The following is a 26,050-nucleotide window of genomic DNA, read 5'->3' as shown; positions in this document are numbered from 1 at the left end:
TAATCAGCTGGGAAAGTCACTCCGTTCATCCCATTAAGAAAATAGTTGAACTAGACAGGTTCTATTGACCCTCTGAGATTAAAACTCTTCATTACTAACCTGACAATCAACCCGCAAGCCATTTTCACACATATCAACATGGAGGTATAAGGCACCTCTGGCTGAGAACAGAGGTAGTCTAAAAGGTACTGTTCTACCATTGCCCAAAATTTTTAATCAAACCCTCACGCAATCCATTAGGCTGTGACCAGTACTGATGTTCCTTGCTGAAGCAGCATTACTAGTTTTTACTAAGATTCATCAACTCATTAGCGACCCAATTTCTGAAGTCACCAAACAAAGGAAATTTCTCTTAAGAAACCTGAGAAGCAAAATCTCTAAAACTGTTACAAGTTTGCTACTACATTAGGAAAGTTCACAGTACCTAAAATAGCCACCACCTCGTCATCCTGGATGACTTCCAAGGATCCCGACACCACAAAGCAGAGAGCATCCACACTTTCTCCAGCATGGTAAATGAGGTCCCCAGGAGCACAGTGAATGGTTTGGAACTCTACCGCCAGGGCGCGCAGACACCCATCGCTGGCCAATCGGAAAGCAGGATGTTCATTAAAAACCTTCCGGTTTAGATGAACACAGATATCAGCTCTCATGTCCTTGGGACAGATGGAGAGGACCTGAAGAAAGTGAGAGAGGAGTAAGTGAGAAGGAAAGGGAAAGGGGCCAAATGTTTGTTGATTATGACCATGTCTGCCACACACCATACTAGACAGTTGAAAGGAAAAATTAACAAGACGTAGCTCTGCCCTCAAGCCAATCTAATGAGATGGGCTAATGAGCATATGGACTGCTACATACAGGACTGCGTAGTAAATGCTTTGAGAGAGGAATATGTCTTCCCCTAGAAAGAACACAGTCTTTTGGTGGTCAGGAAAAAAGTCCCAGAAAAAACTTAATATCATTTCATCAGCCAACTAAAATAAGGCATTAAAATTAATGTTAGTATAGCTGATGTTTCAGAATTTTTTCATAAATAAATAAAAATTCAGGTTTATGAACTTCACACCACATTGGAGGTGGATTAATATTATCCAGCTATAAGAAAACAAAACCAACAAAAGCACCCTTGCAACCTGATATGCGGGCTCTGGCTGATATAACTCCACTCTCTATGTATTTTCTTCATTCTGAAAGATTTCCCTCTTAAAAATTAATTCATGTTCAGGGAATGAAAAGGGTTTTCATCATCCTTCTATAGGGCTGAGGCAGCTGGAAATATCAGCAAGGTGAGCACATCATTTTGCATGGCTGTTCTTGCTCATTCTGGTTTTTCACTCCTAAAGATTGCTGAGGGCAATGGCAGAATTCAGGTAGCTTTAGAAAAGGAAACAAATAGCATAAATATGCTTAAAAAGCAAGGTTTACAGTTTGTATAGCCTGTAGCTTTCAGGCAGGGCAATTAGAGAACATATTTAAAATGTACATTATCACGTTTAATCAGAGAATCATGGAGCAGGATGTGAATAAAGGAAATTGGCACCATCAGCTTCAAAGATGCACACACAAACTCAGAATCCCCCCGTTACTAAATATACAAATATAAAAATGTTTTTGCATGTGGGAAAGCAAATGAATGTCAACCATGCAGAAATTTGAAAAAGGGATGGTATTCAGGAAAAAACATAATCAAAGCAAACTGGAGTCTATGTTCAACAGTAACATTGTAATATACCTCCATTAAATGTAACAAAGGCAATATGCCAATGTTAAATGTATATGAGAGGGGGATATAGGGGAGGAATATGGGATTCTTGGTAGTGGTGTTATTTTCTGTCCTTGCTAGTATATTGTATTGAATGACATGTTATTTTTCTTTTTATCATTTTTTTCTTATTGCTAAAAAAAAAAATTTCTTGTAGTAATCAATATGTTCAAGTGCTGATTGTGGTGATAAATGCACAACTTATGATGATACCATGAACAACTGATTGTACACTGTGGATAAATGTTTGGTATGTGAATATAACTCTATAAAATTGTAGGAAAATATATATATAGGAGTAAAAGTATTGGAGAAAACATGATGAGAGGGATGATGCCTCACCAATATGGACTAACTGCAATGTGTAAACTCAGAATTGAATCTTAGAACATAGCCTAACGTGGACACAATAATTGTAATAGTCCCTAGATTGTAAGCTCTTACAGCAGTTAACTCTATCCCTGAATTGTAATGCCTGTCTCTAAACTTTGAGATGCTGATCCCCTAGCGTATAACCTGATTGGTCTCTGGAACAATGCTATCTCTGAGACACCTGAAACTCAGAGCTAGAGCTCGGCAGATATGAATGCCAGTATTAGTGCATACAGCCACTGTCAAAAAAAAAAAAAAAAAAAGCTGAAAAAGAGCCCAGACTTCAATTAGTGATATGAATGAGTATCTTCTTGAACAAAAGGGGGATGCAAAATGAGATGAAATAGTTTCAGTGGCTGAGAGATTTCAAATGGAGTCGAGAGGTCACTCTGGTGGACAGTCTTATGCACTATATAGATAACACCTCTTAGGTTTTAATGTATCGGAATAGCTAGAAGTAAATACCTGAAACTACCAAACTCCAACCCAGCAGTCTGGACTCCTGAAGACAATTATATAATAATGTAGCTTACAAGGGGTGACAGTGTGATTGTGAAGACCTTGTGGATCACACCCCCTTTATCTAGTGTATGGATGAGTGAAAAAATGGGGATAAAAATTAAAGGACAAATGGGGTGGGATGGGGGATGATTTGGGTGTTCTTTTTTCACTTTTATTTTTTATTCTTGTTCTGGTTCTTTCTGATGTAAGGAAAATGTTCAGAGATAGATTGTGGTGATGAATGCATAACTATGTTATCATACTGTGGACGGTGGATTGTATATCATGGATGATTGTATGGTGTGTGAATGTATTTCAATAAAACTTAATTTAATAAAAATAAAATAAAATAAAGTAAAAAAAGTAAAAAAAAAAAAAAAAAAAAAAAAAAGATGCACACACAAACTCAGAATCCCCCCGTCTCCTTGGAAACTCTTCCTTATAATCAGAAATTTTTTTCTTTGATAGGATTTCAATCTCTCAAGCTGAAGTCTAAAGTTGATCTTTCCCATATTAAATCATATATTTTAATATAAAATATTTTTGGGGGGATAATTGCATTTTAAGCTTTAATAAAAGGCTTGAACTATCCCGAGTATTCCTTTTATTTAGAGCTTACTATCAATGAAAATCTGGTGCTTCCATGCAAAGACAAGTCAATAACAACTATAAAGACCATTTATTAATTTATGCTTTGGCATTCCTTCCCTTAACTTTCCCTAATACTGTAAATATTATTCAATTTCATCATCTGTGTTTTTTAAAAATATACTTCCTCAAATCTTTATAGGCAGTAATGATCGTTTCACCCATTTCTCTGAAAATTCTCATCTTTGAGAAAAGGAATGCCTAACAGAGTTTTAAAAGCAAGTGACACTGCCTTTCCACATCAGTTATTTTCCATAATAATGTTTCCTTTAATATATTGATGTTTAGTGTCTTCTGACAATCTTAGTCATTCAAGAGACAATTACTGAGCTTCTACTGTGGGTCACATCACTATGTTAAATCTGTGGAACTACAAGGATAAATAAGACACTGTCTTTGCCTTGGAAGAGCTCACCATTAAGTAGGGGGAGGTAGGCAGGTAAAGGGACAGTTATAATATGCTATGAGAGGGGTGTGGCGTGGGATCACCTGCTGCCTGGTGGGTCATTCCTCATGCCTCAGGTGTTGCAAAAATTGTCAGGCTCAAGAGGACATAAGCCTGGGTTGAAGTCCATCACTTACTCTGTTATTTAATTTCTCTAAAGCTTATCTGTGAATTGGGACTATTAGTAGAGCTTATTTCTTAGGCAAATTGTAGAAATTAAATGAGAGTCTCTGAGTTTAGCCCAATTTAGCCTGGCACATAGCAAGGGCTTAAGAAATGCCAGCTTTTGTCATCCCCATGGAGCAAAAGAATCACTGCAAAGTTTATTGTTACTTTAGTGCTTTACAAAGACAATTTGCTTTTTCACTTTCTGCCCCTATCTAAATTCTCTATCTTGGCTGATGAGGTTTCAGAAAGAATAAGGAAACATTTCAGCATGAATCTGAGACTATTCCAAGCATTGAATAAGGTTTATAGTTTTCTCAAGATGAAAATGAAATTAGCACAAAGGAAGCAAAAAAATAAAAAACAATTAAAAAGTATGCACACTTGTACATAAGCATTATACTAAGAATGGCTTAATGAGAAAATGGATTTAGTTCTATTTCTATCCAATTACCTTACATGGTTTTTTTCATTATTTTTAGATTCCTTTTGGTAATAGTCATTTTATTTTCTTGTAATTTTTTTTCAGCATTCATGTTGCTAAAGAAATCTAATATTTGCAATATTCTCTGTTTAGTCATATATCATAAGAATATTTTTATTACATTTTAAATGCATCTTTCCTTTTGATTGATTCCATTTATGGCACAAACTCATTTATTATTTGGATAGATGGCATCTAATATCCAAATATCAGGAAGTGACAGGTTGAAAAAATGGGTTTAAATGGATCAACTAAAGTCATGCTCAGTGGTACATTCCTTCCCATCCCCAGATAAAGCATATGCCTTACATAGTGTGCCTATGATAGGGACAGAATTTGGTATTATTTCCTCTGGAAACCACTAATAGCATAAATAGCTATCTTAGACAAGGCAAAATTTAGTTTTCAGTGTTAGGATAAAATTATCATTCAGGGTGACTCCTACATCTGGTCCACTCTTGCCAATTTCAATGTACTCTGCCTTTCTATTATGTAGGTACCCTAATGGGTACCATAATTTACAAACAAATGAAATTACATTTCAGTAAAAATATTCAGGATAAATTTGAGTTTTATTTTTCCCCAAAGTTGATCATCTCTCCCCTCTTCATGTCAGGGTAGTTATAAGTTATGATAGATTCTTAAGATAAGCCCAAGCTTTCCCTTTACAAGAACTATGGCAGAATGATTTTTAGGATGCTACAAACCAACACTGAAGAAACAATGAAGTCCATGGTAAAAAAAGAAAACCTTTCTGTTAGTATTTGTGATTTCAGTTCCATTAAAGCCAAAGTCAAGTGATTTGTAACAGATATCCCTCAGTCTCCAAAGATCTAACCTCAGCAATATGACTAGAGAACTTTTAGTAAACACCAACATAGTCATATTGTCTTTGCCTTCTTAAAATATTTGATTCCTTGCTTCTTCACCAGGTAAGCCAAACCCCTAATCAAACACATAGACTCCTTATGATGGGAGCCCCTTTCAGCGACATCCCTGGCTACCTTATTCTAACCCTGCATGCCTGTCACAGCACATTTCTCAGCGCTCTAAACTTGCCATGCTCTCTCATGCCTCTTTGCCTTTTCACGTGCTGTTCCTTTTGATTGGCATCCCCTTCTCTGCCTAATCACCTCTGACTCATACATCAAAGCACAGGCCATTCCCACTCTCTTTCATAAATATAATTCACAAACAGCCATCATAGAATTTAGTAATGTATAAAGAAGAAAATGAGAGTAAGACATTTTGTAATGTATTTTAAATAATAGCACAATATAGTAACATGGAATTATAGAGTTGAAATTACTTTGAAGATCATTTAGCTCAAAGATGTCAAACTTTCAATTTCAGCAGTGAAATCCTTTTTTAGTTTTTAATGAAAAACCTGATCTAATGCCCAATATATGAAACAGGTACAAACATCATTTCCACTGAGTGAAGCCGTGATGGGGAGGCAAACTCCTTGGCAGGGAGACAGGACAAGACAGAGCACATTCAGTCATTCATTCAAATCATGGTCATTCTCCAGATCCATGAGCAAAAACTCTCACAGTGCCTGCCCCACTGCAGCTTCCATTCAAGCACTATTTGAAAAATCACTGTTCCTAGCCCAATGCCCCATCTTACAGATCAGGCAAAGGTGTCCCATAGAGTTATGTGATTTGTTCAGGTCCTCCCAACACATTACTGAAAAGGCTCACATCAGGATCCAGGACTCTTGAGTTCCAGCTATTAAGACATGCACCACAAAGCTGAATCTGGAATAAAGCCCAGTACCTGGCACCTCCTGATGTTTTCTGGTTCTCTGTATACTACAAAGATACAAATGTTGGTTTCTGAAAATCTGTACAAGCTCCAATTAATCAAATCTATAGTTTATTTATTAGGAAAACACAAATGCTAACCTCCATCCCACTCCCAGGCCATAAAACAGCTTAGAAGATATTGCAAATATGTTTCCTTTCTAATTTTAATTTCAGCTCCAATAAATATATCACAAGCTTATATGTAAATTGATAAAGATGCAAGGATTCATTAACAAGTTATGTGATTAACCTGTTATTACTTGCCAAATGGAAGTCATCTTATTTGAAATAGGTTTTATTGTATATATGAAGAGGATCTGAGTTTGAGATTGACACAGAGTGAGCAATTGATAAACTTTACTCATCTTTATGTCTCTCCACCATCACTTTCATCCATTATGAAATGTTGCTGAAGCGAAGAAGAAGAAAGTGAGTCTAAATACAATAATTAATAATGAAACCTAGGAGGGAAATCAAGACCCTATAAGGAAATGGTTGACTAGAGAGAAGCAGAGGAAGAAAGCTTTCTCCTCTCTTAGGCAACCTTTCAATATACTTTTAAAATTCATTTTAATATTCATGATATAACAACTGGAAAAAATGACAAAGAATAAAATAAAAATTCTCTATTATCTATAACTTTTTTACATATTTTACATACCATTTTCATATAACTCAGATGTCTACAGTTTTATTTTCTGCTATTGTCATCCACCACATTGCTATAATCATCTCCCATGTCATAAAATACTGCTTTAAAAACATAATTTAAACACCGAATAATAGTACATCATATAGTTGTAAACACAATAAATTTAATCATTATCACTGGATATGAGTATTTCCAGTTTTCCCTTTCATAAACACACAAATATCCTTATACCTGTATCTAATTTCCTAGGGAGAGATATTTAGAAACAAAATTCCTGGGTAAATATAAAAGCAATTTTAAGGCTTTTACCAAATTGCTTTCCAGAAAGGATGTGCCAATTTATACCCTAACCAGTTGTGTGTGAGAGTATCTGCTTACACTTTCTTAATCTCCATTTTAAATCTTCCATATGAATTTGAAAAAGTTAGTTTCACCTGAAATGTAAACAGAATTGAATAATGTGATAAAAGAGAAGTCTGGAGAGCTTTAGTCTTAGTGGAGTTGGTCTTCTGCCACTGCTAAATAACTTGTTGACCACAGAATCATCACTTTATAGTGGAGAAGTTGAAGTTTCATGGAAAAATCATGCGGAAAGTACAGAGTTCCCAAAAATTCCCCCTAAAATGTGCAGTTTTCCCTATTATGAACACTGCGCATTAGTGGGGTAATTTGTTACAATTGATGAAAGACTATTATTATAATCATCTATTCTGCATTCTAGTTTCTGACTATGAATTTCTTATTCTAAGTACCTCATATCAGTGTGTCTGGCTTATTTGATACATGGTGTCTTTAAAGTTCACATATGTTATCACATGCATCAAAATTTTATTCTTTTTATGGCTGAATAATATTCTATTGCGTGGTTATACCACATTTTGTTTATTCATTCATCAGTTGTTGGGCACTTAGGTTGCTTCCATCTTTTGGCAATTGTGAATAATGCCACAATGAACACTGGTATATAAATAACTGTTAAAGTCCATGCTTTCGATTCTTTGGGGTGTATACCTAGAAGTGAAATTGCCAATTCATATGGTAATTCTATACTTAACTTTTTGAGGAACCAGCAAACTCTCAACATTGTACATTCCCACCAACAAAGAATGAATGCTTCTATTTCTCCACATCCTTTACAACACTTGTTATTTTGTGATTTTTTTTTAATAGTAGCCATTTTAGTAGGTGTGAAATGGTAACTAGTTGTGGTTTTCAATTGCATTCCCCTAATGGGTGATGATATTGGACACATTTCCATGTGCTTTGTGTACATTTGTATTTGTTTGGGGAAATGTCTATTCAAGACTTTTGTTCTTTACAAATTGGGTTGTTTGTCTTTTTTTCTTAAGTTGTAGGTTTCTTTGTATATTCTAGATATTAAGCTCTTATCAGATTTGGGATTCCCAAACATTTAGTCCCTTCCTATAGGTTGCCATTTTGCTTTTATCATGAAGTCCACTGATCTGCAAAAGTTTTTAATTTTGATAAAGTCCTGTTTTTCTATCTTTTCTCTGGTTGCTCATACTTTCAGTGTAAAGTCTAAAAAACCATTGCCTAACACAAGGTCCTGAAGATGCTTCCCTATGTTTTCTTCTAGGAGTTTTACAGTTTTGGTAATTATTTTTAAGTCTTATCAGTAGTTGCTTTAAATGTAAATGGGTTGAACTCTCCAGTAAAAAGGCAAAGATTGGCAGAATGGATTAAAAAGCAACAGCTAATTACATGCTATTAAAAGAGACTCATCTTAAAATCAAAGGCATAAGTAGACTGAAAGTGAAAGGATGGAAAAAATACACAATGCAAGTATTTACCAAAAGGGAGCTGGGGAAGCTATACTAATATCAGATAAAATAGACTTCAAGTAAAAAACAGTTATAAAGCAAATAATGTCATTATATACTGATAAAGGGGTCAATTCAACAAGAAGACATAACAATTATAAATATATGTGCACCTAAGAGCAGAGTCCCAAAATATGTGAAGCATATATTGACAGATTTGAAGGGAGCAGAGACAGTTCTACATTAATAAAAGTCTTTAATATACCACTTTCAATAATGGATAGAACATCTAGACAGAAGATCAATAGGAAATGCAAGACTTGAACAATACTCTAAAACAATTACACCTAACAAACATATATAAAACCAATTAAACCTAACAAACATATATAGAACACTTCACCCAGTAGCAGAGAACACATATTCTTCTCTAGTGCACATGGATAATTATCCAGGATAGACATGATCTTAGGTGCAAAACCAGGCTCAGTAAATTAAAATATATTAAAACCATACAATGTGTCTTCTTTTATCACAATGGAATGAAGTTAGAGATCAAAAACAGAGGGAGAAATGGAAAATTCATAGAAATATGGAAATTAAACAATATACTCTTAAACAATCAATGGGTTAATTAAGGAAATTAGAAAATATCTTGAGGCAAATTAAAATGAAAACACAAGATACAAAAACTTATGGGAAGCAGCAAAAGCAGTGCTGAGAGGGAAATTTACATTACAAATTTACATTTACAAATGCTTACATTAAAAAGAAGAACAATTTCAAATCATAAACCTAACCTCAAAACTGTCAGAACTAGAAAAAGAAGAGAAAACTAAATTCAAAGCAAGCAGAAGGAGGGATTGAGTGATTAATGAAATAGAGATAAAAAAGAGAAAAACAAAAAAACAAAAAGTTGGTTCTTTGAAAAGATCAATAAAATTGACAAAACTTTAGCTAGACTGACAGAGAAAAAAAAGGACACAAATAACTGAAATTAGAGTGAAAGGGGGGACTACAATGAAATAAAAAGGAATATAAGGAGGTACTATGAACAACTGTATGCCAAAAAATTAGATAACCTAGATGAAATGGACAAATTCCTAGAAAAACACAAACTACCTACACTGACTCAAGAAGAAATAGAAGAGTTTAACAAACCAAAAACTAGAATTGCTAATCACAAACCTCCCAACAAAGAAAAGCTCAGCATCAGCTGGCAACAAAGGGGAATTTTACCAAATAGTCCAGGAAGAATTTACAACAACCCTTCTCAAACCCTTCCAAAAAAACTGAATAGGATGAAACAGTCCCTAATTCATTCTATGAGGCAAAAATCAGCCTCACACCAAACCCAGATAAAGATACCACAAGAAAAGAAAACTACATACCAATATCTCCTATAAATAGAGATTCAAAAATCCTCAACAAAATACTAGCAAGCCAAATACTACAGTATATTGAAAGAATTATACACCGTGATCAAGTGGGGTTTATCCCTGGTATGCAAGGTTGGTACAACATAAGAAAATCAATTAATGTAATACACCATATTAACAGAAGGAAGGGGAAAAACAAAAGCACCTGATCATCTCACTTGATGCAGAAAAGGCATTTGACAAAATACTGCAGCCTTTCTTAATGAAAACCCTTATAGCACTAGCAATAGAAGGAAACTTCCTCAAACATGATAAAGGGCATATTTGAAAAGCCCACAGCTAACATCCTACTTAATGGTGTAAGGCTGAAAGCTTTCCCTCTAAGATGAAGACCATGGTTATTCTACATTGTACTGGAAGTTCTAGCCCAAGCAATTAAGCAAGAAAAACAAATAAAAGGCATCCAAATTTGAAAGGAAAAAGTAAAACTTTTCCTGTTTGCACATGACATTATCCAATATGCAGAAACTCCTGAAAAATCCACAAGAAAGCTCCTAGAGCTAATAAACCAACTCAGCAAAGTGGCATGGTACAAGAGCAACACCCCCAATTCAGTAGTTTTTCTATACACTAGTAATGAACAATCTGAAAAAGAAATCAAGCAAAAGATTTCATTTACAATAACAACTTAAAGAATCAAATTTCTAGGAATAAACTTAAGCAAGGATGTAGAAAACTACAAAACATTGATGAAAGAAATTGAAGACAACCTAAATAAATGGAAGGACATTCCATGTTCATGAATCAGATAATTAATTATTGTTAAAAAGTCAGTTCTACACAAAGTGATTTACAGTTTCAACACAACTCCAATAAAACTTCTGACAGCCTTCTTCACAGAAATGGGAAAGCAAATCATTAAATTTATATTGAACAGTAAGGGACTCTGAACAGCCACAGACATCTGAAAAAGAAGAACGAACTTGGAGACCTCACATTTCCCAATCTTAAAACCTATTACAAATCCACAGTAATCAAAACAGCATAGTACTTGCATAAGGACAGTTATATAGACCGATGGAACTGAATTGAGAGTTCAGAAATCAAACCTTACATTTATGGCCAACTGATTTTTTTCTTGCAATTTTACTGAAATATAGTCACATACCACACAATCATCCAAAGTGTACAATAAATTGTTCACAGTATCATCACATAGTTGTGCATTCATCACCAGAATCAATTTTTTAACATTTTCATTACTCAAAAAAGTAGTAAAAATAAAAATAAAAAAGAACACCCAAAACAACTCATTCCACCCCACTACCACCACCACCATTATTCATTTACTTCTTTTGTCCTCATTTTTCTACTCATCTGTCCATACACTCGATGAAGGGAGTATGAACCACAAGGTTTTCACAATCACATGGTCACACCGTATGTTATATAGCTATACAATCATCTTCAAGTATCAAGGCTTCCGGGTTGCTGTTTAACAAGTTTCAAGCATTTCCTTCTATCTACTCTAATATACTAAAAAACTAAAATGGGATATCTATATAATGCATAAGAATAAACTCCAGAATGACCTCTTGACTCCATTTGAAATCTCACAGCCCCTGAAACTACTTTGTTTCATTTCTCTTCCCACTTTTGGTCAAGAAAGCTTTCTCAATCCCACAATGCTGGGAACAACCTCATCCCTGGGAGTCATGTCTCACATGGGTGGGGGGCAGCGAGTCTACCTGCAAAGTTGGCTTAGAGGCCACATCTGAGCAATGAAAGAGGTTCTCTGGGGGGTGACTCTTAGGCACAATTTTAGTAGACTTAGCCTCTCCTTTGCAGTAAAAAGCTTCATAAGGGCAAGCCCCAAGATCGAGGGCTTGGCCTACTAAATTGGTAGTCCCCAATGTTTGCAAGAATATAAGGAATACCCCAGGCAGGTAAATTTAATATTTCCACATTTCTCCCCCAGTTCCTCAAGGGGGCTTTTCAAATACTTTTTTTATCCTCTGCCCAAATTACTCTGGGATGCATCGGGGCTTCACACTAACCTGTACAAACCAGATCTCACTCCCTATTCAAGGTTCCATGCAATTATGGTGTTTGAATAAACTGACCATACAAGTTATATTATATAGCGTGCTACAGAAAACAAAGATTTTGCACCAAATAAATACCTCTACCTTTGGTTTCACATGGAAGTTGAAGTTTTAAAACACATTCAATATCATCCTTTCCCTTTAGTCTGATTTATCTTAGTCCTAACCAAGGCCATTTCGTTCATATCTCTAATTGAAGTTTGATCTTTTTTCAGCTTGTTTAACATTTGGTATATGGGGTAATGTTGATACTCATAGCTACTGAACTCTAGCTCTGAGTCTCAGGTGTTAAACAGATACCTGAAGTTCCAGGGACCAACCAGGTTATACACAAGAGCTGAGCATCTCAAAATCTAGAAATAACCATTACAACTCAGGAATAGATGTAACTGCTATAAGAGCCTACAATCTAGGAACCATTATAATAACTCTTCCCCTGATAACCTATGCTTTTAGATTCAATTCTCAGAGTTTGCACATTATAGTTAGTCCATGGTAGTGAGGCATTATAATGTCTGCCTTTTCATTTCTGGCTTATTTCATGCAACATACTGTCCTCAAGGTCCATTTACCCAGTTGCATACTTCATACTTGCAGCCACTCAACATTCCATTGTATGCATACACCACAGTTCACCATCCCGTTAATCGGTCAATGTACCCTTAGGCCACTTCCACCCATTGCAAATCATGAATACTGCTGCCATAAACACCAATGTGCAAATATCCATTTGTGTCCCCACTCTCCATTCTTCCAAAAATGATGTTGCAGGACCATATCACAACCCTATACTTAGCTTCCTGTGGAACCACCACACTGCCCTCCAGATGGGCTGCACCATTCTACTTCCCCACCAGCAGTGATTAGGTATATCCCTCTCTCCACATTTTCTCCAGAACTTGAATCCCTCTGTTTATTTTGTAAACCTTCAATCCTAAGTAAACATTTTCTCCAGAACTTGAATCCCTCTGTTTATTTTGTAAACCTTCAATCCTAAGTAAACAATCAGTGGTTCCCAGTATAAACACATAGTTATGCATTCACCACCACAATCTATATGTGGACATTTCCATTCTTCTGCCAAAAAAAAAAGAGAGGAGAAAAAAGAAAAAGAAAAGAAAAAAAAAATGATGAACAGAAAAAATTTTTAATAAAGCAAAGAGAAAGACCACTGAAGTGGGAAAGAATAGTCTCTTCAACAAATGGTGCTGTGAAAACATGCTACAAATTAAGTATAGAATTACCAAATGACCCAGCAATTCCACTTAACGTATATTCCTAATAGAATTGAAAGAAGGGACTCAAAGTAATATCTGCACTGGTGTTCATAGTGGCTTTATTCACAATTGCCAAAAAATGGAAGCAACCCAAATGTCCATGAACTGATAAAGGTTAAACAACGTGTGGCATATACACACAATGGAATATTATTCAGCCATAAGAAAGGAATGAAGTTCTGAACGTGCAACAACATGGATGAGCCTTGAAGACACAATGTTGGGTGAAATAAGATAGATACAAAAGGACTAATATTGTATGATCTCACTGATATGAAATAAATTGAATAAGCAAGCTCCTAGTATCAGAATCTGGAATACACCTTACTGGGATGGGATGGAGCTAGAGAATAGCGACTTAATGTTAAATTGTACAGAGTTTCTATTTAGGATGATAGAAAGGTTTTGGTAATGGATGGTGGTAATGGTAGTAAAGCATTGTAAACACAGTTAACATCACTGAATTATATATTGGAATTACTGGAATGCATTAAAAGGAGAAATTTTAAGTTGCATATATTTTACTAGAATAAAAACTATAAACAAAATCCATGAAGAGCCCAATACAAACAGTGAATGCTGAAGTAAACCATGGTCTATAGTTAATTACACAATTTACTAGAATAAAAATTATAAACAAAATCCATGAAGAGTACAACACAAACAGTGAACACTGAAGTAAACCATGGTCTATAGTTAATTGTACAATTATAAAAATGTGCTTGCATCAGTCATAACAAATATACAACACTAATGCAACACATTAATAAGAGGTTGGTATGTGGAAACCCTGTAATTTATGCATAATTTTTATGTAAACCAACAACTTCTCCAATAAAAGAAGAAAGATACTTGGAAGTAATTTTTAACTTCAGTTTAATGAAAACTAGAAATTAAGAATATCTGAAAATAAATGAGACACACAAAAAACTACCTCATAAACAAATAGATATTATCTAAAGGGAAAGAATGAATGAAATAGAAATTGGTAATGCCAAATCAATGGCAACAATCACTTCTAGAATAATTGAAGTTACAAAATCTTATGTCTAAACCTAATAGAGGGAGCAAACTACAATTCCTGAAGATATGCATGCATCAGCTATCTTTCAAAATTATTTATGCAATTGAAGATATATACATATATGCACAAAGTGTAGAAAGTGAAGGTACTAAAAAGAGGTCACAGAGTAGCAAATGAAGGATATGTGTGTTGATTGCACTTATGTATTTTATCTCATCTAATTCCAAAAATAATTTGTGATTGGATCATAAAAACTCATATAAACTGTACACACACACTTAAGTACATACACATATAAAACAACTAGAAAGTTAAATTGTCTTGAAAAGATTGGGAAATGAAATAAAACAAAAAACAACAATTGAGTTCACATTGAAACATTTTTTCACAGATCTGACACTCATATTTAGATTAGAGACACGAAGGGCGGTGTATAGTGGGTATATACGTAAGATGACCATGTACTTTAAATCAGAAGCCTTTCAAATTCACCAAGCTCTTCCCCTCACTCTCCAAATATGCTGATATCTATCAGAGTAGATCCCCATCAATTTGTTCTTATTGAGTAACACCTGTTATGTTTATTATTTATAGTTGAAATAGGAGAGCAATATTAGACTGAGCTTTCCAATAAATTAAAACCTTCACTGCTGCTCAAGTTCTGCTTCAGGAATTTAGCTCTCTGGGACCAGTGGACTAGACAAAGGGTACAGTGACTTAAATATTTATATGCACAATAAGCTTCCTAGACATTTCTATGACATAATTCATGCATATACAATATAGACCATAACAAATACAATAAACATAGCATGCCTAATAAATAAAAATAAAAAATTAAGAAAATGAAAAGACAAACTTCAGACAAAGAGAAGATATTTATATCCAAGATACATGAAGGACTCTTAAAAATCAACAAGTAAAAGGCAGACAACCTAATTAAAGAAAAACAAAACAAAACAAAAACTGGGCACAAGACTTGAATAGGTAATTCACAGAAGAGATTATCTAAATGGCCAATAAACATAATAGAAAGTGAACAAAACCCAGGAAATATTGGGAAATGCAAATTAAAACCACAGTAAGATATTACCATATGCCACCACAATGACTAAATTGTAAAAGTCTGGAAATATACCACGTCTTGGGAAACATGAGAAACAAGTGGGACTCTCATGTAGTCTAATGAAAACAGCAAACGGTATAACCACTTTTCAAAACTCTGGTAGATTTTAATAAAACAAAACACTTACTAAACTATAACTTATCAACTCCACTCGTAGGTATAAACACTAGAGAAGTGAGTTGTTATGATCAACAAAAGACATGTACAAGTATTTCAGAGCACCTCTATTCATAATAGCCAAAATTCAGAATCAACCCCAAAATCCACCGTCCACAAAATGTACAAATACCCTTTGGTATATTCACACAATGGAATAGTACACAGCAATAAAAGAGGAACCAACTACTGCTACACACCACAATACAGATGAAATTCAGACATAAATTCAGAGCAAAAGAAACCAGAAATAGAAAAAGTATGTATCTTATAATTTCACTTATACAAAGTCAGTGTCAAAATAGTGGCTTCAGGAAACAACCCAGAATCCCATTAATGGCTGAACAGATAAACAAATTGCAGTATGTCTTTATAATGGAATATTATTTGCCAAAAAAAGGAACAAAGTACTGAGAAATGCTTCACTATGGATGAACTTTGAAAACATTATGTTACGTGAAAGAAGATAGACACAAAGGCTGTCTGACAGACACCTCACATTGTATGATTCCATTTGTGTAAATCCAGAACAGGAAAATACATAGAAGTGGAAAGTAGATTCCTGGATTTAGGGGCTGGGGGAGAGAGTAATAGAGAGTGGCTGCTAATGGGTGTGGGGTTTGGTTTTGCAGTAATGAAAACATTCTGGAATTAGACAGTAGTGATGGTCATACAATCTTGTAAATATAGTAAAACCCACTGAATTGCATATTTTAAAAAGGTGAATTTTATGATATTTGAATTATATGTCAATGAAAAAAAGTGGTTGCTTCGGCGGGGGAGTAATTGCCTAGATAGATCATGGAGGAGACTTCTAGGATAATAAATGATTTTTTACCTTGATTCAGGTGGTAGTTACAAGGGATATACAAGTGTAAAAATCTATTGCTCTGAACGCTTATGATTTGTGTACTTTATATGTATGTATATGTGTGTATATACAAAAAGACATATTTATAAACATATGTATACAAAACCTTCTATAATAAAAACTATATGGGAAAATCATTTTTATTTCCATGTTCCAAATTTGCATCAGGCAAATTTGATCAAAATTATGCTACACCTCCTTACAGAATAGAATATCTAGCAGCTGTGACTAATTCCATTCAATACTTTTATAGTATTGGAATAGAGTGTCTATCATATGTGCATCATATATAGGAAGTAGCATAAAGAATAGATCCAAAAAGTTTCTGCAAGCCAAGTTTTGTCTATCTCACCAGAGTGACAAGACAAACTCATTAGTCAGTCAAAGTTACAGGGAAAGGCCAGCACGTCGCTAGCTTAAGGGGAAGCCAGCTTAACGGGAAAAAATAGGAAGCAGCTCAGAGGAGGCAATAAGCAAGGAATGTTTGAGGAACAGTGAGCTGATCTATATAAGCCAAAGTAAATTGAGAATTTGACCATTTTAGAATTATTTAATCAACTTTACGATTGTAAAACCTATCTTTTTCACTTCATATGGTGGAAACAGCTTTTCTTAAGTAATTGGTATATTGTAATGAATTTCTATCATGAAATGTAGTGTCTACTATCTTAATTAAGTTTGTATTATTACTGTTGATAAGACCTGAGAACAGGACAGTGAACAATTGCTGGTTATTTAATTGCTTACTTAAAGGTATATGAGCTGCCATGGTGACTAAAGTGGTAACAATGTTTTTAGGACCAAAAATAACCAAATTTTTCTTATTTGCATGAAACCAATTAGCAGCATAAGGGGATTAGACATTAGTTTAAAAATATGCCTTTAAAACTCATTAGTATTCTACAACATCCTAGAAACTAAATTCTCAACTTTTTGATATAGTGTATTATGTCAAGATTATTAAAGAGGGCTTTGGGTAAATAAGCCCCAAATTGAATTTATTTTATGTATTATTTACATTGCTATTTGCCACCAATGTCTTCATAGCTGAAAAACCAGATTTTTTAGTAACACTTCTTATTAGATCAAACTCATAGACATTTCTATCATCCAGAAAATAGCTGTGAACCTCAGAGTAAGTAAATATATCCAAGAGTAAAAGAAGAGGATGTCACAGAGCTTGTAGGGTTTACCCATAGGGCCTTACTTAAAACTTCAGTATTCCTACTGGACACACAGATGCAGCAAACATGATGCTCAAAGACAGCAAATCAAAGATGGCAGACTGAAGAAATGCTGCTGTAGCAAGTGAGCTAAGTGTAAGGAAAAGCAATGGATGAGAGCCTAATGCAAGAGAAATACTCAAAAAACTAAAAAGTAATGATGGGCATATGGACACCAAAATTAAAAACAACCTTTGCAACATCTCTGAAGAAATGAAACGTTTAGATATAAATCTGACAAAACATGAGCAGGATCTGTATCCTGAAAATTACCAAATGCTGATGTAAGAAAACAAAGAATACCTAAATAAATGAAGGGACATACTGTGCTCATTAATTGGAAGACACAACATAATAAAGATGTCAGTTCTCCCCAAATTGACCTATACATTTAATGCAATTACTTAAAATCCCAGCAAGGTTTTCTGCAGACATAAGATAAGTTTACTCTAAAATTCATGTGGGAAGGCACAGAATCTAAAATAGCTAAAATCACTTTGAAAAAAGAACAAAGGAGGAATCACTCTAACTGATGTTATGGCATACTATACAGCAATAATACAGACAGTGTGGTATTAAAAGAGGGAAAGAAAAATAGACCAATGGAACAGAATAGAAAACCCAGAAACAGACCAACGCAAATATGCCCAACTGGTTTTTGACAAAAGTGCCAAAGCAATTCAATGGAGGAAGGATAAGCTCTTCAGCAAATGCTGTTGAGGAAATTGGGAAACAGTTGGCAAAAAATAAACATCTCAACCTAAACTTCATATCTTATACAAAAACGAAGCACAAAACAGATTATGGATTTAAATGTAAAACAAAAAACTATAAAACATTTAGAAGAAAACTTGGGAAAAAATCTTTGGGATGTAGGGCCATGTGAAGAGTTCTTAGACTTCACACCCAAAGTACAATCCATAAAAGGAAAAATAGATAAACTCTATCTCATCAAAATTTTAAAAATTTGCTCTACAAAAGAACCTGTGAAGAGAATAAAGAGACTACAGGCTGAGAGAAAACACTTGCAAGCCATATATCTGGCAAAGAACCAGCATCTAAAATACATGAAGAAATCTAAAACTCAACATTAAAAAAACCAAAAATCCAATTAGAAAATGTACAAAAGACATGAGCAGAAGTTTCACTAGAAAGGATGTACAGATGGAAAATAAGCATATGAAAAGGACTTAAACATTATTAGCCCTTAGAGAAGTACAAATTAAAACCACAGTGAGATATCACTACACACATATTAGAATGACTAAAATAAAAAATAGTGATAACTCAAAATGCTGCTAAGGATATTGAGAAATGATCACTCAATTATTTCTGGTGGAGATATTCTTGGGAAGAGAGAATGGCAGTCTCTCACATGTGCTTACCACATGTCCCAGCAATCATATTCTTGGTCATTTATCCCAGAGCAATGAAAATTTATGTTCACCAAAAATCCAGCACACCAATGTTTAAAGCAGCTCCATTAGTGATAGCCCAACACTGGAAACGCCAAAATATTCTTCAATGGATGAATGTTGAAACAAACTGTGATACATCTATACAATGCAATACTTCTAAGCAATAAAAATGAACAAATTTCCTTTTTTTTTGATACATTGATACATGCAACAACTTGGATGAATCTCAAGGGAATTATACTCAATGAAAGTGAAAAACTAATCTAAAAGTTTACATGAGTCTATTTATATAGCATTGTTGAATAACAAATTTGTATAGATGGAGAACAGATTACTGGTTATGAGGATTTAGGAAGTAGGGGGAGAGAGGGAGGTAGCTGTGATTATAAAAGGATAGCACAAGGGATCCTCATTAGGGAACTATTTGATATCTTGACTGGATGTGGTCACACACATCTAGACCTGTGATAAAATAGCATAGAACTAAACACACTTATGCATACATGCATACACACATACACACACACACGAGTGCATATAAAACTGATGAAAAATGAATAACATTGATGATTTGTATCAATGTCAATTTCCTGGTTGTGATATTTTGCTAGTTATACACGATATTATTACTGAAGGAAAGTGAGTGAAGGTTATACAGAATCACCCTATCATTTCTTACACCTGGAGTGAATCTACAATTATCTCATAATAAAACTAAGGAAAAAAAACTAAAATATTTTGTATTTTGGAAGCTTTTGAGGGAGAGACAAATAGCTCCCCAAACAATCAGAGACCATAGAACATCAACTAACAGCAGCACATTACATTAGAAGCCATCAAGACACTTTCATTAAGTGATACTTTGAAAAAACCCATGATCAGTATTAATAAATTCATTAGGAACTTTATTATAGTGGTACTGTATGACTGTTGGCTTTAGTAAGCTCTGTGGCTCTCTGAAATTTGTTCATTAAAATATAAAGTTCTTAAGGGCATGTAAAAAAGTGTTATTTGTATTTTTTTAATGTGGCCAATAATAAATGACTCCACAAAAGCCTCTTCCTAACCTAGGTTCCCAATCCTATAAGAGAAGCAGAAATTTTGTCAATATTGGAAAACTCTAATATTAATCTAATATTTACCCCAAGTTTGGCAACACAGGCTCACCAAAATTCCAAGTTTCATTGTTCTTGGTTGTAATTATACCAATTCAGTTCTGTAACATTGCATAACTCTTACTGGCAAATCTCTTTGATAAATAAAATCAGAAACGCAAATTATCATAATATAGCTAAAATTTGACTTCAATGAACTAACAAACTAGCAATCAGTGATCCCATAATGGTAGCATGTTTATGAGGAGTCATATAATTCAATCTAGTACAGAGCACAGTCCTTTTAGGAATAGCGCATTTCCAGCTACCATTCTCAACACAGGTGAAAACCATCCTTCTCTTTGTTAAGGCAGAAAACCAGTCAAAACACAAAAATCTCCTTTTACCTTGAATGCTAACAATTTATCACTTAAATTTTTATTAGCAGGAATTGGAAAATATGATTTATGTAATTGTCCTTCCCTGCCTCTCCCTCTAGACTGTCCGTCTCGTGCAGGCAAGGACCCTGTCTGTCTGGTTCGTGGCTGCATCTGCAGGGCCTGGCCTAGAGCCTGCAGCATGGAAAGAGTGGAGAGGTGAGAGGTGTAGAGCAAAGAGCATGGACTCTACAGTCAGAACTCTAGGAATCAGAATCAAAATTTGGCTCTGCCATTTATTTGTTTATTCTTTCAGAACCTCATTCTCCCATTCTAAAAACAAGACTACACTGTCTAATACATAGTGTTTGTGATCATTAAATGAACTGAGCAGTATCTCCCCACCAAGAGAAACACTAAGGATTTAAGCACATTCCCTAAACGTGTGTTTCTTTCCCTCTGACCCTTGGCCCAACACTGTTCCAGTGCCCCATGCCTGGCAACCGACTGCCTCAAGCAGGAACCATTAAAGAGTATCAGCAGATCAAAAACAGACATTTATTTGATCAGTCCTGCTAGACTGAGAACCCTGGTTGGCAGGGACTGTCTCATTGCCACCATTGTCATCTCAGAGAGTGAAACAATATCCTGAATGCAAGCAGGGGCTTTACTATTGAATACTGACAGAGAACAGTAGATCTTTAAAGTAAAAAGTAACTTAAGTTTCAATAGCTATCTAAATATTTATGATTTCTTGGCTAAACATCCTATCAGACCTCAGCTTACAGCATAGAGAACTTCGTCTCCTTTTAAGAAGAATTTTCTATTTTCCTCTAACCATCCAAAATTTATTAAAAAGTTAACATGCCACTATTAAATCATGATCCCTCTAACAGAAAACTTAAATGATAATAAAGTGTAACCGTTAACAGTAAAGAGGATTTGGGATTGGGGTTTTGATGTTTGTTTGCTTCCTCACTGAAGGATGGTACTCAACTGCACTGAGAATGGTCGACTAAAAGATCTATTTATAATTGTACTGTGTTCCATGATTTATAGAAGTATATGAATCACTAGCAACTTGATTAAATTATGTCATTATTGATTTAACTACTTTACAAGGCACTCTGAAGCCAAATAATAACTATCCAATTAAAGAGGGAAAGTCTCTTTGGATGTATTGACATTTTAAACTGTGCCATCAGATGAGCAGGATCTTAATTGAAACAGCTGGGTATAACTTGGCAGTTTGGGGCTGGGCTGTTTCTGTTTTAACAGTGACTGGTTTCCCCCAGGAGGGCTGCTTCCCATTAATTTCTCATTTATTGTCAAGATGAAGTTTGATACAAGGGTTCCAATATTAAATGATTAATTTAAACTTCTGAGTTTTCCTAGGTGCTAAGAGGAAACTACTATTATTTCTCATTAACTCTTCCTGAACACACGTTTGAATTATAAACTGTGTTTTTTCCTGCCCTCTGGACTAAAGATGTCTCTGGCCTGAGGGCCAGACAGAAAGCAGGCGGGAGAGAGGCTCCTCTCAGGTCTTCTGGGCCAAGGAAAAGACATGAACCCCTCCTCCTCCTCTTTCTTTTCCCTACTTTCCTGCCAGCACTATGTGAAATGAACAAGTGGCCCCATGGGGGCCATGGTCTAAGAAGAAGCATCTCTGTGGTTTCTGGAGGGGCTCCATGCCATCTGCTCTGATGCCAGGGAGACCCATAAGTGCACAGTCCAGAGGATGCTGTGTTCTAAGGGTGAGCAGCAGGCAGCCTCCCAGGGGTGGGGAACAGGCACCAGCCAAGGGGTGACACCTTTGCTTCCTGCCCATTGCCCAGCAAAGGGCCTCAGAGCAGATGAGTAGGCCCCAACTCAGAACCCCACACTGTTGAATGTGTGTGCCATGTACCAGCAGGGTGCAATACCCCAGAACTCTGTGTGGTGGGGTTGAAAGCTTTTGCAGTCAGTATCCCTCCAGACCTTGAATAGGAAGTGAGATCTGGTTGGTTTGTACAGTTTAGTGTGAAGCCCCGATATTTCCCAGAATAATTTGGGCAGAGAATAAAAAAGTATTTGCAAAACCCCTTTGAGGGAGTAGGGAAAAATGTGGAAATATTAAACTTCCCCACCTTGGGAATTCCTGATATTCTCATAAGCACTGGGGACTACCAATTTAGAAGGCTGAGCCCTTGATCTTGGGGCTTGCCCTTATGAAACCTGTTACTGCAAAGGAGAGGCTAAGCCTACTTATAATTGTGCCTGAGAGTCTCCCCCAAAGAACCTCTTTTGTTGCTCTGAAGTGGCCTCTCTCTAAGCCAACTCTGCAGGCAAACACACTGCCCTCCCCCCGTGTGGGACATGACTCCCAGGGGTGTAAATCTCCTTGGCAATGTGGGACATGACTCCTGGGGGTAAGCTTGGCCCTGGCATCTTGGGATTGAGAAAGCCTTCTTGACCAAAAGGGGGAAAAGAAATGAAACAAAATAAAGTGTCAGTGGCTGAGAAATTTCAAATGGAGTAGAGGTCATTCTGGAGTTCATTATTATGCATTATATAGATATCCCTTTTTAATTTTTAGTGTCTTAGAATAGCTAGAAGGAAATACCTGAAACTGGTAAACTGCAGCCTGGTAGCCTGGATTCTCAAAGATGATTGTGTAACTAAATAGCTTATCTAGTGTGAATGTGTGATTGTGAAAACCTTATGGCTCACACTCCCTTTATCCAGTATATGGACAGATGAGTAGAAAAATGGGAACAAATAATAAATGAATAATAGTGGGGATGAGGGTCGGGGCTGTTTTGGGTGTTCTTTTTAATTTTAATTTTAATTTTTATTATTTGAGCAATGAAAATGTTCAAAAATTGTGTTGATGAATGCACAATTATATGATAATACTGTGAACAATTGATTGTACACTTTGGGTGATTGTATGGTATGTGAATCTATCTTAATAAACTTGCATTAAAAAATATATATCCCTCCAGTTTCCCTATTTCTTCTGAGTCTGGAGCTAGAAGGGCTTTGGAGATCAGATGGGGTGAGGGAGGGGTGCTAAGATGCAGAGAGGTGTAATGATTTGACCAAGGTCACACAGCCTGCAGCTGGCAAATGAGGTGGCTGCTGCTCACTGCCTGGTCTCAGAAGGAGGCAGGTGGTGGGAGGCGGGGGAAAGACAGATTGTCCTGCCTTTCCTGAGAGCTCCACTGAACAGCTGGGAAGTGCTGTTTGCCACTGGGACCCAAGATCTGAGGAAGATATGTAAGGCCATTGTTATGGATTGGATCATGCCCCCACAAAAACATGTTCAAACCCTAACCCCAGGTGTTGTGGATGTGAAATCATTTGTAAATAGGGTCTTGGAAGATCCTGGTAAGGCCAAAGTCAATCAGAGTGGGACTGATTCCAATATGATGGGAGTCCCTATAAATAAAGGAAATTTGGACACAGATTCATTAGGAGACAAAAGGAGACAGATGGTCATGTGACAGAGACAAAATGAGTTATGGATTGCTGGTAAGCCACCACCAGAATGCTACAGACTTCAGAGAGAGCATGATCCTGCCAACACTGGGTTGTTGGACGTCTAGCCTCCCGTTCTTTGAGATAAATTCCTGTTGTTTGAGCCAATTGATCTGTGGTACTATGTTACACAGCCCTGGCAAACTAAGACAATCATGCATGAATGTATAGTCTGAAACTGTGATTTTAAGTGATTGGTCATCCAACTGAAATATGGCAGCCAGATGGGGAGATTAGCCGACTAGGACTCAAGTCACCTTGCAGATCTAGCATTTTGCCCACCATATCCCACCTGCACTACTTCCAGTTTTCACCAAAACTGTGGGATTACTTTGGTCTGTACATGGGCTTCAAGAAGTGAAACCTCTCATCCTAGATTAGGAGAGCCATGTCAAGGTTCTCTGATTACTTCTGGGGAAACTACTATACTTCATTTGAACAATTTGAGCAAAGGATTCAAACTTTAATATCAGCACAAGTTTTTAGATGGCCTTTGCCGTATGTTTTAACTCAGAGATTATCCCAGTTCCAGTGAAAAGATAATGAGTGGGAAGGCTAAGAAAACTTTATCCAAAATCATAAACAAGTGAAGAAATAGGAAAAATTAAGGTGTGATCAGGAGAAACTTACCTATAGGATGTTAATCTGAGACAAAGGGCAGATGGCTAAGAGCATTGCCTCTAATGCAGACCTGGTCTAAATCCAAATTTTACTATATGTGACCTTAGCCAAGTCATTTAATATTTTAGAGCCTGGTTGCTGTATTACTAAAATGGGAATAATTATAGAATTTATGTATTCTAAAGGGTGAGGATTAAACACACTAAGATTATTGGATAATGCCCACAAAGGCAGTAGACCCAATTTTACACAAATATGTCCCTCTTAGTTTATTTAAGATTAATTTAATCAAGATGAGGGTACAGACAGATTTAATATATCCTGTATCTATTTGAGTATTGCTATTAGTTTCAGAGTGAGATTTTTATCCAACATGAATGTTCCGCTGAAATTGTTCTATGGCACATGGAATGTACAATTCTAAGTTAATTAATAATTTATGATATTATTAAGGAGTTAACTAGATCTTTGTTTTTTTTTCCCTTTATATTGTTTTCTATATTCAGACCAGTTACTTGACTGTTAGCACATGGATATTTTGAGTTGTATTATAAAATGGTGAAAGTGTTCAGTTTCTAACAAGTTTTATATCTAATTTCTATTGATTTCTCTACTGCCATTCTTTGACCCATATTCTCCCAATCTAACTTAGATCTTCCCCCCACCTTTATTATCTTGCATGGTTTCCTTCATTGCTATTTGAAGCATCACAGTTTGGAATCATGCAGTTTATCTCCGTGGTCATTTGTTTTAAATCCTTCCTACCCAATTAGACTGTGAGCAACACAAGAACAGGAATTGTGTTTATTTTTATTTACCACTCTATAGCAACAGCTACAAGACTATGTCTCCTTTTATATGGATGCAAATTTAAAAGGATGGTTATTTTCCTATTAATATAATTCCACCACAATATAGATCCTTCCTCAATTGATGTTTCCTCTCTCTGAGAATGCCCCAGCAGAAATGAGGGTAGTGAAGATTTCCTCAAGAACGTTGGAGACACAAAGAAAAGAGGAATAATGCTAATGAGAGAAAAGAAGAGAATGCCTGAAGGTCTGAAGACAGGTCAAGAATCTTATAAAAACAAATTTAGAGACAGTGGTCAAGTTGCACCACAGTTTCAGTCCAGGACCATGCAAAGAAAAGGCCATGGAGCAGCAACTCAGGCAACTGGCAGAGAACAACCAGAGAAATCACTTTGTTACATAACAATTTTTCCTTCCTCCTTAATCTATT

The 26,050-nt window shown here is 35.7% G+C and overlaps 1 protein-coding gene across 1 annotated transcript in view; it reads right to left on the bottom strand.

The window, feature by feature from the left end:
* The window catches only part of KCNH5 (potassium voltage-gated channel subfamily H member 5), a 343,994-nt gene that overhangs the window by 78,959 nt on the left and 238,985 nt on the right, over positions 1 to 26,050 (bottom strand). Inside the window, exon 9 of the mRNA XM_037835300.1 lies at positions 425 to 677. Within this exon, the coding sequence (XP_037691228.1) occupies positions 425 to 677 (253 nt within the window). The remainder of the gene's footprint in view (positions 1 to 424; positions 678 to 26,050) is intronic.

Source organism: Choloepus didactylus, chromosome 4, assembly GCF_015220235.1.
Source record: "Choloepus didactylus isolate mChoDid1 chromosome 4, mChoDid1.pri, whole genome shotgun sequence".
In the NCBI taxonomy this organism is placed as follows: domain Eukaryota; kingdom Metazoa; phylum Chordata; class Mammalia; order Pilosa; family Megalonychidae; genus Choloepus; species Choloepus didactylus.
Note: the sequence above shows the minus strand (reverse complement) of the source record. Positions and strands in the feature narration are given on the sequence as shown.